Below are 19,354 nucleotides of genomic sequence, written 5' to 3'. Positions count from 1 at the left end.
AATGATGTCATAGAATTGTCAGATGTATGTTCTAAGCATACAAATTCAGCAGTTGGATTCATCTTGGAGCCACGAGAATGTAAATGCTATCAACCAGTGGTGTACACACAATCCATGGGGCCCCGGTGCGAAACTGATCTATGCCCCCCCTCCCCCCCAGACACAGACATACATACAGACACACACACACATACAGAGACACATATACATACAGACAGACACACACACATACACCCAATGTTGAACTTTTTTTTTTCTGTCACCTTCCCTTGCCTACCATTTTCTGTGATCTTGGGTCAGTATCAGACATTGTCTGACCGAAGATCACTGCTGCTGTTTATTCAGAGATAAAGTCAGTGGTCCGTGGTCATCTCCCTACAAGCCAACAAGCTTCCACAGATGTCTACCTTTCCCTCTCTGCTGAGCTTGCAGTAAGTGTTACTGCACAGATCTTTCTTACTCTGCACTGCTGGACTCAAGTATAGTTCTTTAATTAATGTAGAAAAAAGTCAATACACTTTCTTATGCTTTTGACGCTACCTCAGTGGCCTTTATGCGTATAAGTAAACATTGTTTACTACTTTAATGTCTAAAATTACTGTTCCTTCTTCAGCGGTCTTCCCCTCTATTTTAATACATTTTGGTACATCATGCTTCCCTTTCTATAAGTAGCTCTACTTCCTTAAAGGGGGAAAGTGTGTAGATTTCCAAGGCCATTATTCCTTCTGTGTATCCTTTCAGTGCTACAACCAAAGGTTTAGCATTTTGCATAGTTGTCAATTGTCCCATGTTTGCTAAAACTGTCTAACATTTGTCCCATTTTTTAATAATGTCCTTTCTCTACTACTGGATCATTCTAGATTAGGCGGTCTAACACAAGTGAGTGCAAATTTAAAGGGTCAGAAAGTGCAGTCCCTGAGGGGAGGCTGAATAGACATACCTTCTGACCCTTCACAAAGTAATAGGCTTAATTAGCCTTTGTGCATTAGTATGCATATTTTTTGTAATACACTTCTTATATGTTTACGGCAGGTAAAGACTAAACTACATATGTATGTATATATAGGGAATGTGTATTGTTCTCTTTCACAGATGTTAATGAGTGCCTAGAAAAACCATTTCCTTGTGCAACAAACCTTCTCTGTCGTAATTATCCGGGTTCATATTCCTGCCTCTGTCCAAGTGGATTCAGAAACATTTTGGCAAGTGTTAATGACTCACAATGCATTGGTGAGTATTAGCTGCTTGTTTAACAAGTTGTGGTTTTCCATTACTGTGGCTGTCCTTGTTTTTCTGTCCTATTTCTTATCACGTAGCTTTAGCCATAAAGTGTCCAGCAAATCCAAATCAGTATGGGCACACAACTTTAAGTTAGCAGTTTTATTGTTCATGCTCCTTAGTCATTTCTCGCGTTGATTACTGTAATTCTCTCCTAATCGGTCTCCCCAGAAGCCACACTGCCTTGCCACAGTCTGTAATGAATGCTGTTGTCAGCCTGAATTTTTTCTGCTGTTGCACACACCTTGCCCCTCTGTCAATCCTTTCATTGACTTCCTGTATCATACAGGAGTCAATTCAAAATATTAACCCTAATCTCTGTTAATGCTGTAAATAACTCTAGCCCCTGTTCTATTTCTTCACTAATTCATGGATACACCTATTCTCTGTCTCTCTGCTCTGCCAGTGACCACCTCCTGACTGCTGCTTGCACCCTTAAACCTGCTAGCAGGACTTCATACGGGTGGCTCCTTTTCTTCGCCTTGCCTAACCCCATCGGGCTCTTCCCTAATATTCACTCATTAAAGAAGTCCCTCAAACCCTGTGATGGAGATCCCTATACCCCGGCTGGGTACCTCAACCAAGCTTGCTTCCTAGTTGGAATCGGGAAAACCTGAAGCGCTTCTGCCACAGTCGCTGCAGCTTGACTGGTGTCCTTCTGGAGCTTTTCCACCCAACCAGGCTGCAGCTTTCCTTCCAGGCAATGTGATTTCTATTGCCTTACAGCTCTCAGGGCTAGCGCTCTTGATTTATGCCAGAGCTAGAGGGATGATGCAGCCAGCAGGTTTGAAGACTGTCACTGAGATCCCTAAAAAATCCACATAGGACACAGAGCTCCAAATGGAACTAACATACCATACTTTATTTTTAACTTGGGACTAGCCCATATGCGCATTACATAAAGCTTGTTGTGACAAACATAATTCAATTCAAATAGCCAAAACATGTCACAAAATATACAGGAAATTATAATAACATAATAATATATTTCTAAATGGATGGGAAGACAATAGCCAACACAAAATATCTCTCCAGCCTGCAGAATTGGCAATATGCAAAACTACATGAATATGCAAATTAGCAATCTTTGCTATTCAGGTAGTGCATACAGCAGTTACTAGATCATTGCAACCAACAGGTGGTGCTGTACAGGCTCCACATCCAAATCCACCTAGTTGATTGCATGCATTAGCAATACAGAAGAGTACACTAACATATATTAATGTAACAGCAATACACTAAATATTTTACACACACCCTGCACCTATAATGGGCACAGGGTGACTAAATCACAAGATTAGTCCAGGGACCTACATAAATAGTCTGTCTGAAGCTCCTGGTGATGGTGACTACTGTCACAAAACCATCCCTTCAGGAAAGTGTATGGCCTTCCAGAGTAAGTTCTGTCTCACAAACCTTTACCTTGCTCTACCCTAAAGGACCACACTCCACCCTCGCCTCTATCTCTGCTACATTCCCTCCTTATTATTTGGTTGCTATCCCCCTCACAGCCCTACCTATTGTATTTTTATAACCCACCTCCTCTGGACTGTAAGTTTGTTTGAGCAGGGTCCTCATCAACCCTTTTGTTCCTGTAGCATTTCATAATTCCCAAATTTATTGTTACATTTACCACTTTTATAATATTGTAAAGCACTGCAGAATAAGTTGGCGCTTTCTAAAAATAAATGCCCCCCAAAAATATCAATGCCTGCACAAGAGGGAATCCAGAACAAAGGGACTCTGGTAGTGTTCTGTCTGACGGAACGCTGGTACTTGGGCATCAAGGGCTCCTTTGTTTGGGTGGACTCTGGTGGGAAACGGCCATTTAGACTGCACAGACTTAGGGGGATTTAGGGATTTAGGGAGCTGAGTCACCTATTGTTGACTGTGTGTTAATCCCTTTACCTAATGCATAATGTTTTCCTGTGAATGCAAAGTAGGTGTTCTGTGATGGTGTGTCCTTTTGGTTATTAATGGGCTTAATGTGATTGGCTCTTTGTTTAGGCCCAGTTTGATTGGTTGCTGTTCCAAACCTTTGTGTGTTTACTAATGAGTTTACTTGTATACAAATACCTGGGTGTGTCTAGTAAACATTAGTTGCTGTTCTACCCTCAAGCTGTGTGTGTCTGCTGTTCTTGTGGGAGAGGTGTTAGCTGACTTAGTCTTCGTGAACAGGCTGACATCTGTGGTTTGGCTGGCGGGAAGAAGCTGTTTGGATGGTTATGCTCAGTTGGGGAACAGGTGAACTGTCACATTCTGTAATTGGATTATGCATAAAAAAAAAAAAAGTTTACATTGGGCCAGAGAGTGAAGAATTCTGATCTGATCTGGTGGAAGAAGATACTTGGGTGCACACAGTTGCTTTTGTATGACGCCTGGGGGAAAAGTCTTCAAGGGTTACCGTGGTAACCTGTGGCAATGCTCTGAGATGCTGTAGAAGGAGCCAAGAACTCGGTCCAGACCAAGTTCTCATTCCTTCCCAGTTACCCAGGGGCCTGTCCTGGCAAAAGAGGGAGGTGTTCAATCTCCCCACCAGCCAGCTGTAGAGACCTTGAAAGCCTCGGTTTGGCTTCTCAGGGGGCATTTGCCTTGGTCCCTCCCCCTCTTCCCCCCCCCCCCCCCCCCCCCGATAATATAAATATTATTTTGCAGTAAACAAATAGGGAGCATTTTCCTGCCATTTTAATCACAGGAAATGTAACCAATTGAGAAAAAAAGAGGGGTAAAGAAAGCAAGAAAAGAGTAGTAAAAAATGTGCATTTATAGATTATATATTTAATATATAAATATGTAAATGACAAAAAAGAGAGAGCAGAACAAACAATATTCCAGAAGATAAAGATTAATAACAATCAATACAAATGTTTAAAGAAAAAGCAGCTATACACATCAGAAATGTCCCCTCGAGAGGGGCGTGGCTTGACCGTCGATGGGAATAGATGTGCCTTGCTAGTGCTCCTCTGCCCTACAGCCCAAAAGCTGCAAAAAGCGACCTTTTCTTTGGCTATTCCCCCCTTGGGGTACTCAATATGGATAAGAAAGCCCCAAAGAAGCAATTGAGACGAGCTACCGAGTCAGGGAGCACCGTTCTCGACCTCCTAATGACCCACAGGCCGTGCAGGGCCGGAACCCAAGATGGCGACGGGGCCTCACCACAGGGCTCGCCTTGTGCAGCACCGGGGACACCCCCCGCAGACCAGGACCTCGTACTGGCGAAACTCGCAGAGGTTAAGACTTACCTGGCGGGGGAGATCGCCAGATCGACTGCAGTCCTCCAGGCCCAAATGGGGGCTTTGGGAGTGCGCACGTCGCGCTTAGAGGAACGCATGGACTCCTCAGCTCGGGCCTATAACGACATGGCCGACAGAGTTAACCACGTAACCAGGCATATGGTAGACTCTGAACTGGCCTTGGAGGATATGGAGAACCGCTCTAGGAGGAACAACCTCCGGATACGTGGCATGCCGGAGGAGAGAGGAGAGGATCTGCAGGGGCTCCTGTTAGATATACTCAAGCCACTTCTACCTACAATACCGGCGGAACACTGGGTCCTGGAACGGGCGCACAGAGCGTTAAGGAAACAGAGGCCCGACCCTAACAACCCGAGAGATATCATTGTCCGATTTCTCTACTTTCCTACTAAAGAGGCGTCATCAAGAGGAGCCGAGACGGTCCCATTAGGTACCGGAGCTCCGTCTTGTCCATATATCAGGACTTATCGCCCTCCACGCTACAGAGAAGACGAGACTGGAGGCCTATTACAGGGGCCCTACGCGGAGCAGGCCTCAAATATTCGTGGGGGTACCCATTTAAACTGAACGTCTTCCGCGGAGACAGAGTACATACCCTTCTGCCTGGAGGCGACCCTCTTCTATTCTTCCGGGAGCTGGACGTGCGCCCTCCGCCGGATCTCCCGACGATGTCTCCTTACCCGGAGGATATCTCGCAGCTGAGCCTCGACTGGCAGGTAGCAGGTGCCGCTGTCTAACGCTGAGGTCCCCTGGTATTGTAAGTTACAGCCCCGACCTACACGGATGGGACCCCGGGCTGGGGGTGAGACTTTATTGCTTGGGGTACCTCTTTGCCATGGGGAGAGAGATGGGTCGCCCTGAATTGCCACGGCCCTCTATTGGGGGTTTTTTTCTCTGCTTCCAGATTTGCAGGACATGGGCCATCACCCCCCCTTCTTCCCAGATTTGCAGGACATGTAATAGCAGAGCAGAGCAGATACGGGAGGAGATAACGGCGTATTTTGCTATGAACGATACTCCGGACGTGAGCCCCAGTACGGTATGGGCAGCTCATAAGGCGGTGATAAGAGGAATACTAATCAAACTGGCCACGAGGAGGAAAAAGATGAAACACCAACGCTTGGAGGCACTCCTGAGCCAACTGCGTACACTTGCACAGCTTAATTCGGTGAGAAGGTCTATTCGAACGCTACTGCTCGACGATGCAGCTAAATCTATGACATGGACCAGACGCACATACTTTGAAAACGCAAACAAAATGGACACATTCCTGGCCAGAACATTAAGGCCTAGGAACCGTAGGCCGCATATCACGTCGATTAAGCGCCCTGATGGCTTGACAACATCCAAACCCAGTGAGATAGCACGAGTTTTCGAAGATTTTTATAAGCGACTCTACAACCACACACCGGAGACTACACTGTCCGAGCTAGAGGAAGAACGAAACATTCTCGCCTATCTCAACGGATTGGGGATGGCCAAACTGACTAGGGAGGCAGCATCTAGCCTGGCCATGGAAGTTACGGAGGAAGAGATAGACAAAGCCATTTCTAGTCTGAAAGGCAATAAGGCACCGGGTCCTGATGGCTTTGATGGAGCCTACTACAAGGCCTTTAGGGAGGAACTGACCCTACATATGGTACATCTCTTCGCGGACTTGCGAGAGGGGGGACAATTACGATCTGATATGACCTTGGCTACCATAATCTTACTGCCCAAACCGAACAAGGACCCCCTGTATCCTGAAAATTTTAGACCCATATCTCTGATCAACCATGATCTGAAAATATTAGCTAGGATACAAGCAGATAGGTTAAACCCACTTCTGACCTCGATTATCCACGCCAGACCAGGTAGGCTTTATATGGGGCAGGCAGCTGTTCGAAAACACCAGGAGGAATATCGCCTTAATATGGAAACAGACAGCTGTAGCTGCCCCAACGCTCGTGGTGTCTATTGACGCTGAGAAAGCCTTCGACAGGGTCAGATGGCGATTTCTGTTTACGGTTATGAAGCACTTGGGCTTCCCTGGCGAATACATTGCGACGACACAAGCGATGTACCACAACGTGAGAGCCCAAATACAGATTACAGGTGCCCCGTTGTCTCCTTTCCGACTTTTCAACGGGACGAGGCAGGGGTGCCCCCTATCTCCCCTACTTTTTACCTTGGCACTGGAACCTCTACTGCAGGCTATACGCCGTGACCCTGGGATCAGCGGGGTGACGGTGGGGGTTGAAGAATTTACCGTCTCAGCATATGCGGATGATATTCTTTTGACGCTAACAAACCCAGAGGAATCGATTTCAACCTTGCGGAACGTAATAACAGAGTACGGGACCTACTCAGGCTATAAGGCCAATATGCAGAAGTCAAGCGCCTTACCGATAGGAGTACCAGAGGAAGCAGTGGGACGGATAAGGGAGGCCCATAAGATCAGGATCGAAACTGGGACGCTGACCTATTTAGGGATTCATCTGACGGCGGACAACGGACACGCTTATACGCGGCTAATTATGCCCCCATGATCAGATCTTTGATCACCGACCTGGAAAGATGGGACGACAAACCAATATCTTGGATAGGACGGATAAACGCGGTGAAAATGAACATCCTACCGCGCATCCTGTTCCTGTTTCAGGCCCTGCCGATCCAGGTCGTTAAATCACAGCTGGCTCCGCTACAAAAGGCAATAGGAGATTTCGTTTGGCACAACAAGAGGCACAGGATATCCAGACAGGTGCTTTACAGATGCAAAGATAGAGGCGGGCTTGGCCTCCCAAACCTATACTTCTATTACCTGGCTGCTCAACTAATGCAGATTGCGATGTGGCACTCACCACCCGCCGAGAGGAGGTGGGTGGACATAGAGTCCATGATGGTTGGATCCAACGTCCCCCAATTTGCCATGTGGGGCCTCCAAAGACAGCAGACCTATCATTCGGACGACGTGCCCGGCGGTTCTTAACTCTATTCACATTTGGGACCGTAGCAGATCCAAATATTCTCTCGCATCCACACCGTCCCCTCTCACTCCAATACTGCGGAACCGCGATTTTCCTCCAGGAATGGCACCTCGGGAATTTAAACGAATAGAAAGAACTGGACTACAAAGGATTCACCAGCTATACCGGAACGGAACCATAATTCAATTCGCAGACCTCCAACAGGACTCCCACATGACCCCCGCAGATTTCTTTAGGTATCTTCAAATCCGGGACTACGCTAGACAAGCACACATAAAAGCAGCAGCTATGAAACAGATGACATTCTATGAATCGATGTGCTTATAAGGGGTAACTCCCAAGGGATCGATTACGCTCTTATACGGCCACCTAAGCGAGAAGAACAAGGAATGGGGAAACTTACCATACAAAGATAAATGGGAATCTGATTTGGGAGAAGTGCTCGAAGGAATTGAATGGCAAGAAATCTGGGAGGCAAACTCTAAGGCCTCCATATGCACCACTTTTCAGGAACAATCCTGGAAGACCATGCTGCGTTGGTATACCACCCCTATACAACTTTACCATATGCACAAAACGGAAACTGACAATTGTTGGAGAGGATGTGGCATGCGCGGCACTTATCTACATATGTGGTGGGAGTGCCCAAAAGTTCAGGCCCTTTAGACAGCAGTCAAAGACATACTGATAAGGGTGTTTGGCAGGCCACTGCCCCTGAATCCGTGGACCTATCTGCTTAACAGATCTGTAGAGGGCTGGTCCAAACGAGAACAGGCATTAATACACAAGGTGACCCTAAGTGCTCGCAGGGCAATAGCCACAGCGTGGCTGTCGCCGGAAGGCCCTGATATACAAACCATAGTACCCAAAATAAAGGACTGCAGGCTTATGGATGACCTGACGGCCAGGGTGAAGGGATCTGTGGAGAGATTCCTGAAACTATGGGAACCTTGGGACAATTGCGCTCTGGCCTGATCAGAGAGGCTAGTGAATAGGCCCGTGGCTATTTGACTGGGTGCGAACGAAGGTGGGAGCCGTGTCTTTTCATTACTGATCATTGTTCGGTGGTTTCCCCCTTCTCCCTCCTCCTCCTCCCCTCCATTCTTTAAGCATCCTCTATATGTTATTCTCTGATAGAAGTAGGATCGTCCTTGTCTCGTACCTCTCAATTTCCTCATCTTTCTCTGAGGGGGCTTCCCCCCTCACCACCACTCTCTTTCCCCTTTTCTTCTTATCCTCTATCTGGACCTTTTCCTCTTTTCTCCTTTTTTTCGCACTCTCTTTTTTTTGTTTTCTCTTCTCTCTAGCCTGTTTGACGGATTGGAAGGTACAGTGGAATCGTTTGGCTACCCTATCTGGGTGTCACAGAGCTTTGACAATCCTAATAATGGGCTTGATTAAAAGTTTAAAACTGTTCTCGACAGGGAGGCAACCCATGAACGATCCAGGACCGGGTTGTGAGGGGGATTGCCATTAGGCCAGGCTTGGTGTGCGTACAAATTTATACAGACTGCGCGCAAAAGAGCTGACTGCTGCGTAAGCTGCATGGTTACAGTACATTCGCAATACCAGACGACTAGGCATAGAGAAATGATAACCTGTGATACTTGATTAAGAGTGGGGTACTAAAAGTCGACATAGGATGTATACTATCGCTTGATGTTGTTACCTATGTATAAGAGATTGACCTGTCCTGAGCCTGGCTTCTGCGCAAGCCCCATTGTTGCTTGATTATTGCCATTGCCTTTTTCTGTCGAATACAAAAATAAAGAATTTAAAAAAAGAAATGTCCCCTCGAATTCCACATAAAAATTAAAAAATTTCATTTAAAAAATGTGTCAGTGCTTAGTAAATAAGCCCTTAATATTTAACGAACTCAGAGCTATCTAAAGTATAGAGATAAAATAAATTTAAAAACATATATTAAAACATATATACTGTTCAAATGTCCTAGGGTAGTCTGTATTGTGGGCAATCTGCCAGCTCTTGCAGTCCACTTCCAGTGTAACACAATGTTTTGTGTAGTAGATGAAAGCATTTCTAACATACCTTAAAGGATACAAAAGAATCCTTACTGTAAAAGTTATTATTCATGTATTTAATGGAAACCCCCCTTCCCTATTAGGAACCCTTACATTAAAAGGCATGTACAGTGTGAAGAAACTACCCTGTTTATTCGGTACTTTGACTTTTTTCCGTTCAGTAGTTGAAACTACCAAACACGATCACCCCCCTAGCTCATAAACTTCAAAGAGAACAGTGAATTAAGTGCTTTCACTGTGCGGTCGCCTTTCGTAAAGTCGAACGCCACGTGCAGGAGACGGCGGCCATCTTGTTCACAATAAAGGAGGCAGCGGGACTTGGTCATCGAGTGTCTGGAACTAAAATCGGACACTCGACTTCTGGAACACCGGTCAAACTTTGCGAATGCCTGCTTCCTTTCCCTGACCAGCCAGGAGAGCGCTAATCAGTAGTTTTGTTCCCACAAACTAGGGGAACAAGCGCTACTATGAGCCAGGGGGTACTGTTCATGGATTTGTTCTGTTTTCTGACTTTCCGAAATAGACCGACCGCACAACCTAAACTCATGGAACTATTTCTTGGCAGGAGCCTTGTGTGCGGGCGGTGAAAAAATGACCTCCATTCCTAAACCCTTGAACTGATCTGGATTTTTGGATATGTTGGTCACCCAGATCAGGGCTATCAACTGTAACTGTGGGTATTTTATGTGTTTTGGGGTACATTTGAAGTTTTATGGAAAATTTGTTTTTTCTGCCTGGAGATAATTGAGTTATTACAGTATCTGACTCAATAATCTCCCAGGCAGAGAGGGGGGATTGTATGGTATGTGTGATAGTGTCATACTTTGTAACCTTGTTGTTATTGGTTTGTAACTTTGTGTTGTAGTCCCCCACAAGTGGGAGTGCCCCTTGCATGGGGACTTTTGGAACTTAATTCCTGTTGTACCCTTCATCTAGTTTAGGTTGATGTTTGGGTAACTGTCTACTTGCTGGGGAGAAAGTGCTTGGATGCTGCATGCGTCTAGGAAACATTCGAATCTACACCCAAACTGTGAGCTATAATCACTCAGTTCGTGAGGAAATAGGCAAACGGGTATCTACAATACCAGCGTTCGTAACATACAGTATTTACAGTAGCTGTGCAATTTTACCGGCTACCGCTCTGTTCTTTTGATGTACTGGTCGGGCCTGCTAGCAGAAGCTGGAGTTCAGTGATCCGGAGTTCAGTGATGATAGTGTGGCGGCAGCACATATTAACCCTGTATGCAATATACTCTGCATAATAATAATATACAGACAATCCTGAACAGGGAAATAGCAACATTAACATTGTGTCAATCATTGTTACAAGCTCTTTTCTTTGTACTCGGCAGTCAGTAATCAACGGCAATAATAAAGCACCAGATCAACAGAATAATTTGACATTTATTCAATAGATGCAAAAACATAGAGAGTAATTTACACTTTGATTAAGTATAACTAAATTATTCGAATCTCGAGAATATCCCATCAGCCATATGTGATATCTTCTAGACAAGGAATAGAAATAAGAATTATGATGCTCAGGAAAGGATCAGGCAAAGGTACCTCCACTAGACTCTCCTCTCAGCCAGACTGAAACTGTTCGTGAATATAGCTCTCTACCCCTCAGTAACCAGACGAGACATAGTTCTGGGAGTAATCTGTTTCTATTGCTCAGAATTTAGTTTTTTATGCCCATTCTTTTACACATTCATCCCGCCCAGGCATCTCTGTGTCTGGGAGATAACTGAGTCAAAACCAGGTAAGTTAATTATCTCTCGGATACAATACAATAAATAGTTGAATACAATAAAACTCCTAAAGCAAACTGAAAACAGTTATGAACCCCCACAAGTCCTATATCCTCAGATAGCTCTTGGTGGAGTGCCCAATCTGTCCAAATAGCGCTCTGATCCATGGAAGTTTGGGGAAACGCCACTCCGTTAATATTTAGACCGACCTCTAGATTGGTCTCATGCCGAAAATAGTTACAGGCGGTTATAGGGATTGTCCGTACTTTAAGAGGGTTATAAGTAGCGACTGTTCCTCTCAAAGTATTATAGCTCCCCTTCAAACAGCTCTCTCCTGGGGTATTGTGAAAACCGAATTGCAGGTTAGCTGGAACAAGGTAACATGTGTGACTGAGTCGGAGTTTCAGGGTGAACTCAGAGAGGTCCCGCTGACCTGTTCGGTATGTTTCAGTCAGTTAATAGCTTGCAGACAGGCAGAGATAGGAATTTGTTGGGTTCATATGGAGGGGAGGGGTAACAGAGGGCCAGGGGAGTGATATAGTATTTTAGTGGTGTTTTCCACAGTTGTGCTGTGATGTCTTCTGTAAGTTTCCTTGCTGTGGGTACAATCATACATTGCACATTAGTTTGAATTTTATTTCTCTGGAGCTGTGTTTTATACACACACATCCTACATTTTTGTGAGGTTTGTTGTGGTTGAGCTCTGTGACATCTTCAGACACACTAATAACACAAGCTGTGATATAAAACATGCCCTGTATGGTTCTCTTCCACAGATATAAATGAATGTGAGAATTCGCCTTGTACGAATAACACTGTCTGTCATAATACTATTGGTTCGTACTCTTGCTCGTGTCAGAATGGAACTATAAGTATCCCATCAAAATCTAAAACTCCAAATTGTGGTGAGTATCGGAGTTATCTTATTTTCCAATGCACATTTCCATCCATTCCTTGTCCCTTTTTTTCTTTCTTTTATTGTTTCTTTTGACAGAACTCATCCTTCATTTTCTCTATTTTACTTATAAGTCCATGTATTATTCTTCTCTTAGAAAACATTAACCTGTATTTCCCCTCTCTATATGATCATGTTTATACCTGCAGCAATAAGTTGGAGTCTCACTGGAAATTACTGTGTAGTTAGAATGACTGCTTACATGTACTGCTCTGCAGAGGTACAACAACCATGAGTATGCACACAGGATTGCTTATAATTTCTTATATGAATATAAATATAGTTCAAGTACAATGCTCAAGGATATTGAAGTCTGATTACATAAACCTTTTAGTATAAAATATGAACAATGAATTATATTTGATAAAGACTAAGACTCTGCTTAGAATGTTGGAGACCTTTCATCAGTTCTATAAAGTACCCTTCCCATTACTCGTATACATTTTAACCACATTTATACAGCCCCTATCAAATATAGTCTACAACCGTTAGAAATACACAGCAAAGACCACTAATGGTGACATCGCCGCTTTGAATGTGGTGTCACGGGGTACAGCAATGGTGAGTTATACCAACGATTAGTCCCTACCTTGTCTTATATCTTTTAGATGCATTGGAGTTTTAATGAAATTCCAAAGGAGTCTTTATGAGTATTTCATGAAATGCTCCGTTTTATTCTGATGACAGAGCCACTATAAATGTGATCCAGCACTCCACATTCAACATTGAAGATAAAATCAATTTTACAGCATAGGCTTTAGAAAATGGCAGCCTCCACAATGTGTCCAACTCCTCGGGCTCCCAATCCCCCACCTAACAGAGGAAATTCCCGGTCCCTGATACCAAATGGTTAACAGCTAGGTGTCCCTAAATCCCTAATCACTAATTTATCAAAAATCCACCTCTCGTCCCACAAAAAAAAAAAAAAACAACATCAATGTGTTACATAATATTGTTCACTTATGGCTATATTTAACAAATATTGTTTCACTCATTGTTACGAGTTCTTTCCTTTGCACCTGGCCGTCAGCATAGAAAAGCATACAGGATATAGTAAAAATAAAACTATTTTTCTTTTTCTTCTCCTCCCTTGCAATTTTGGCTTTTTGCTTTGTCTCAACTGGATTATAATTCCATTTGCTAAATTCTTAATATTAATTAAAAGAAAATGGAGCAAGAATGTTAATGCAAGTTATCCGTGATTTTCAGTGTTTTATTTAAAGGTGGAAATTCTGGGGAAGAGACAGTTCCCCTTTAACCTTTTTGATGATGGATTCAAATAATGTATATGGTATTTGCTTGTCAATCCATTATTCAATTATATAATTAGTTCAGTGGCTCATTATTAAATTGTAATATTATAGATAGTAAAACAATATTCTGCAATACACCTTCATTAGACTCTTCCCAGTATGAAAGGAAATATCGGGAAGGCATAAAACCAGTTGTCTAGAAACTGATCAGTATTGGACGCTTCTTCTAACCACTAAGGGCCCAAAGAATCAGCATGGGGGACCAGCCTTATGTCCTGACCCAAAGTCCAAGAACCATTGGTCTAATCAATGTAAACTCTATTTTTATTATTGTCTACTTTCTGTTCAGGCCGTTGTATCTCAAACTTTCACACCTTATCATATCCATATTGTTTTTTCTGTCAATATTTTTTGGCTTCTGTTTCGTCTTCCTACTTATTATATAACTTTTATGTGTTTATAGTGCAATGTAAAGACGATATTTCAAAGGATGAAAAGAATCAAAGTTGTGCACAACAGGTATGACCTGCAGTTGTAATCAGTTTAACCTTTCCTAAAATGTGAAGTAATGTAAACAGATCTGTAGAATTTTACATATACATAATTTTACATATATTTTACAAACTTACCAATGCATAAATAATAATGCCAACCTAATATTCATGTTTACTCTTCCACTGACAAACAATACTTCATCAGCCAGTCCTTTCCCAGAGGCGTAATATTGTGGTCAGTCTATTACCAGCTCTTCTATAAAACATGTCACTTTGAGAAAATGTCAACAGATGGTAGTGATCTTGTGACAAATTAGTATTTCTGCCACTGTAGTCACTAGTCTATGGCTCCCCTGCCAAACAACATAATCCATAAACTGTTACTCTTCTGATTAAGCATGAATCATACCAACATGACAACATAATTAATATTTTACTACTTTGGGTAAGTGGTCATTCTTAGCGTATAAATCACTCAAATGCACGTCTGCCATATCACAGTTTAGCATATATACCCCCTATTAAATCAGGTATGCATTTAAAAAAATATATTTGGGGGCACATCTAAAGACAGCTTGCAAAAGCTGCCGATATTTTGTCTGCAGCCTTTGCAAGCCTTCATAGTTTCCCCCAGCACAGATTGAAATCAAGTGTTGTAATAGAGCTCCTCGAAAAGAGGGGAAGGCACATGCACACTTGTACTCTGTTCCTGCCACTTCCATTTGTTTTGTGGAGGTAACAGAAGTGGAGGAAAACTTCCCTGTATTTTTTATTGATAGGCAGGGCAGTGTCTCTGTTGAAACCATCAATTTTATAAATTGTCACAAATGCGACAGGCTAAAGACACATACCGCACAGTGTGTAGTGTTCCTCTAAAAGAAAACATAAAAGACATAAACAAAATGGGCAGTGCTGTATGCAAGCAAAACTGTAGTGCTCTAAGTTCATGTTTTCTAAAAGCATTTGGTATATTCAGTACACCAGACTGCATTAACCCATCCCAAGTCAGCCTTCTGCTCAGTATTTAAGTTTGACGTTCCTGTATGTTTTGCTATGTTTAGGCTGAAAAATGTATTTGTAAATGCCCAAAGGTTATCACACGCACACTGTGCTCTCTGTCTTGTTAAAGGTACTGTGGGTAAAAAAGGTTCTGCCGTTAAAGCAGGTTATGTAGGTAAATCCCAAATACATATGTTACATTTAATGGTTTTAGTAAATAATTTTTGTTTTATTGGGTTTTTTTTTTTTGCAAGTGGAATTGTTTACTGCAGAAGACATTCTCGTCTGGTCGGCCAACCTGTAGTCAGAATAAAACATCGCAGAAACGTAGAATGGAAGAGGTGAGCAGCACTGTGTAAATAAATCTGTGAGTTTGTCTATCGCATTCTGGCAAAGACATCTTTACTTCTAAAAAAAAAAGGCTGACATAGTATGAGTTGAAAAACATGATATGAAAGAGCAACTGCTATCGTAGATTACACATTTTTGTATCTAGATGGAGTAAAAAAATCCGATTATACAAAATAATTATTACAATAAAGAAATGTGGTAAACAGGGTACCAACATGCAGAATTTAGGCTAATTGTTTTCCCACTGTGTTCTTTTTAAGTCAATGTTACACCCATTGTAGTTTATTGGTTACAGTGTCACTGTATGCAACAAAAGCATCATTGCATCCTGCCGAGAGTGGACTTTAAAGGGACACTATGGTCACCTGAATAACTACAGTTTATTGTATTTGTTCTGTTGAGTATAATCATTCCCTGCAGACAATGTTGCAGTAAACACTGTTTTTTTCAGAGAACAAAATGTGGTGATTACATTACAGCCTAGGAACACCTCTAGTGCCACTTCTCTGAGAGCCACTAGAGGTTGTTCCTGGGTCAGTGCTGCACAGTGTGCAACACTGCCGTTCAGCGTCTCCACCCTCTACACAGAGACACTGAATGTTTAATATATCTCTATGAAAAGATGATGATTGTTTCGGGCAGTGTTTGGCTCCTCCTCCACACCGCCTCCTTGGCTGAGATCATCAAAATTATCCTACATTAAAAAACCCCAAGGTATTCAGAAGGTTATGTGAGAAAAATGTAGTGAAAGTGCTACATGGTAGAACTATTGTGAGGTTATTACAAAGCCCCAAATAATCCTCTTATTCAAGGGAATCACACTAAATTCTACACTAAGTTTGCGTACTTATTAAATGTACTCTCTGTTGAAAATTAGAGATGAGCCTCAAATGTGGGGCTCTGAGCCATAGATCAGGGGTAGCTTAGAGAAGACTTGTGAACACAGGCTCTATGAAGTACATATAGTGTGATGTATTAGCTGACCCATGTCCGCAAACTGGAATAAAAATACCAAATTACATGGAAACTGGCTACTGTCTAAAGGCAAGTCCGAGGCTATTCAGCAGTTTAGATCTAATGACAGAAGCCAAGCTGTAAAATAAATTAGATGCAAATCTGTTGCCATTTGGGGACGTCAGTTCACTATAACCATAGGCGTAACTATTATGGTCAAACTGAAAAGGTTATCTTGGGGTTTCCTGGGTAACCATGTCTGCTGGGACTGTGTTGCAAATAGTAACAGATGTGTAAGTAACTAACATTTGAAATCTTGTTTCAACTGCTCAATTACAATATTTGTAAATATGTTACTACTGACTATTTACATGTTGTTGTCTACATTCGGAGGGGAAAAAAAGTTGTCTGTTCATTAGTTTTCAAATGAAATTCTATCATTATTTTTGTTTCAGGAAATATTCATTTGGACAAATTAAATCTCGACTGTGCCACGGACTGTGACTGCATTTGCAAAAATTTTAAATTGGTGCCCTTGTGGTATTGCCATATTTAATAATACCAAATTAGGAAGCTGTTTAGTAGATAGCCCATTTTTGGCATCCTTATAGCAATCCCACAAGGATCAGAAAGCTATCTACTTAGAAACTGAAAGACTAAAAATTAGGAAAAGCTGTTCCTTTTCTTAATTCTGGTGGTTCAGACAACTTTACTAATTCTAACTAAAAAAAGCTTTGTATTAGTAAATAATGGAAGCTAAATCCTCTGTCCTGCCCCTACCCACTGTGCCACAAGATAGGGGCATATCTACAAGTCAATGAGCAGCCAATGGCTATTGCTGCACAGTCGCTAATCCAATAAAGGGGGGCCTGGCACTGATCTCCTATTCTCTCCTGGTGGGGCACTTACTAAAATAACTAACTGGGAAGGATAGTGTGCCCCCACCAGTGCATGTGAGTGGGGGCCACTAAAATAAACAGGAGCCTGTAGCTATCTACTTGTAATATAAAATATATGAATGAAAGAACAAATTGCATACTGAAATTTCATTCAGCAATCAATTTTGTCTTTTTTTTGTTTCATTCGTTTTAATTCGTATTCGTTCATTCGTCTTTCGGACGAAAGCGTATTAGTCTGAAAAATGAATGCCCAAGTCTGATATGTAACTTATATGATTATATTTTACTGGATTCTTGTGCAGTTTGTTCTATGGTTTAAACTTTTTTTTTCTCATTTTTAGTTTCTGTCCAAGTTGGGGGATTTGTTGAATAATGAAAGCAGCTTTGAGACCAATGAAAGATTAAAGAAATTGGGGAATATGCTTCAAACAGTGGAACAATTGGCACGAATACTTGCTATGCTATATCGGAATATCATCAAACTAACCCACTCTCCGAGCAACACCAGTGAGTGCTGCAAGTGCTGTTCTTTTCAGCATTGAGCAGAGCGACAGTATCTGCACAGTGCTCATGGAATTCACTGCAGGTTGCTAATATGTGTGGTTGTCTGCGGGGGTGGGGGGTTATTGTGCACAGTTGCCTTAAATAAACTAAGAATGAATGAATGCAGGGATGTTTTCACAAGTGTCTGCAGGATATGTTATGATACAGATTTCTGCTAAAAATTACTCAATTCTGCAAGTAATTTTGTGTGTGGTTCTGCAAGGTGTATGTGAAGGCAGCGTGATGTTTGTTGGTGTCTGCATACTTGTGTACTATGTACATGTACTATGTACATGTTTCTACTGGAATAAAAAAGAAACTACGTGATAAAGACGCCACCACTAGTTCCAAATGTGGAGCGCTCAAATAAATAATAATCACTAAACTTACCCCTAAGGCTTGATTTCAGCAAACATAAGCTGTAAAAAGTAAATAAATATAGTTTATTACAGTTATATGGGATAAGTGGGGTATATCTACAATATCGGCACATTTACATGGACAAGAGCCAGTTGGGATAACCTCAAATCACAACCACTTTTGTGTACCCAGGTATCACAGGGACCTCTTCTTTCTTTCAATGTGGATCACCTCATAAGAGAAATGAGTGTGGGAGAAAGAAACAGAAAGGCTTCTAGTGTAATAGATCCGAATCTTCCCCGTACATAGATTAGCTTACTCACAAATGGAATCCCACGACTCTATGTTCAGGGGAAATTTCCCAAACATGGATTAGCGAACTAGCGACTAGGGTTTATTGGGCGTATGTTACGAGGATTACCCAAAAATAAGCTAGGGCTTATTATGGGGGAATGTCTTATTTTTGGGGAAACATGGTACATGGTAGCAAGCATCAGCAGGACAGGAGAGCACACAAAACATATAACAACAAAACAACGGACTGTTATGTCTTTTCCGCTGTGTGAGTGTGACATCACTTCCCTTCTTCTCTGGCGGCCATATTGGAATTGGGCAAAGTCCTGGCTTAGGTAACCCTAAGCAGTTTAACAGCACAGAGCATTTTTTTTTTTATGTTTCTGCTGGGATTAGGAAGCATTTGTAGGCCCATAGGGTAGTGTAGACTGTTGAAACCTGCTGTGTGCAGGTACATGGTGAGCTGCTCTGTAGGATATATGTGTGTAATTGTGCACAGCTCTCTGCATAAAACCTTGTGTAAGTATCTATGATTTTAGGCAGCATACTGTGTGTCCTGCATACATTGTATACAGGTGTGTGCAACCAGCTAAAGTACTGTGTACAGGTTTTTTCTGTTAGAGCACTGTATACAGGTGTGTGCAGTGTGCTGGGTGTAGCTGTTTGTAAGACTTTGTGCAAATTGATGTAAATGGTATTGAAGGAACCTGCAGATAATTGGGCATGTAACTGTTTGAATGTTTTTTTCTGTCTAAACTTTTCAGTTAAATGGACTTTTGTATATTTATGTGTTTGCAGGTTTGTGTGTTTTTGTAGAGTGCTGAATCTACTGTGTAAGTTATATCTGATAGATGTCATGCTTGCAGAGAAATTCTTCTTGAATTCTGAGTTGTGTGTGGAATGTTTTTTGTTTAGAGGTACTATATGTCATCATATGGGTGTAGTTGCATATATATATAAG

General features: G+C 42.3%; 1 protein-coding gene across 3 annotated transcripts in view; it reads left to right on the top strand.

The window, feature by feature from the left end:
• The window catches only part of ADGRE5 (adhesion G protein-coupled receptor E5), a 262,935-nt gene that overhangs the window by 99,290 nt on the left and 144,291 nt on the right, over positions 1-19,354 (top strand). For all 3 annotated transcript variants that reach the window (XR_010090463.1, XM_063449225.1, XM_063449224.1), the window contains exons 5-8: positions 12,068-12,196; positions 13,963-14,018; positions 15,247-15,333; positions 17,538-17,703. Coding sequence is in view for 2 of the 3 variants with exons in the window: in XM_063449225.1 (XP_063305295.1) it covers positions 12,068-12,196; positions 13,963-14,018; positions 15,247-15,333; positions 17,538-17,703 (438 nt within the window). In the remaining variant the exon portion in view is untranslated. The remainder of the gene's footprint in view (positions 1-12,067; positions 12,197-13,962; positions 14,019-15,246; positions 15,334-17,537; positions 17,704-19,354) is intronic.

This window comes from Pelobates fuscus, chromosome 3, assembly GCF_036172605.1.
Source record: "Pelobates fuscus isolate aPelFus1 chromosome 3, aPelFus1.pri, whole genome shotgun sequence".
NCBI lineage: Eukaryota > Metazoa > Chordata > Amphibia > Anura > Pelobatidae > Pelobates > Pelobates fuscus.
This window is presented reverse-complemented; position numbering and strand designations above follow the sequence as displayed.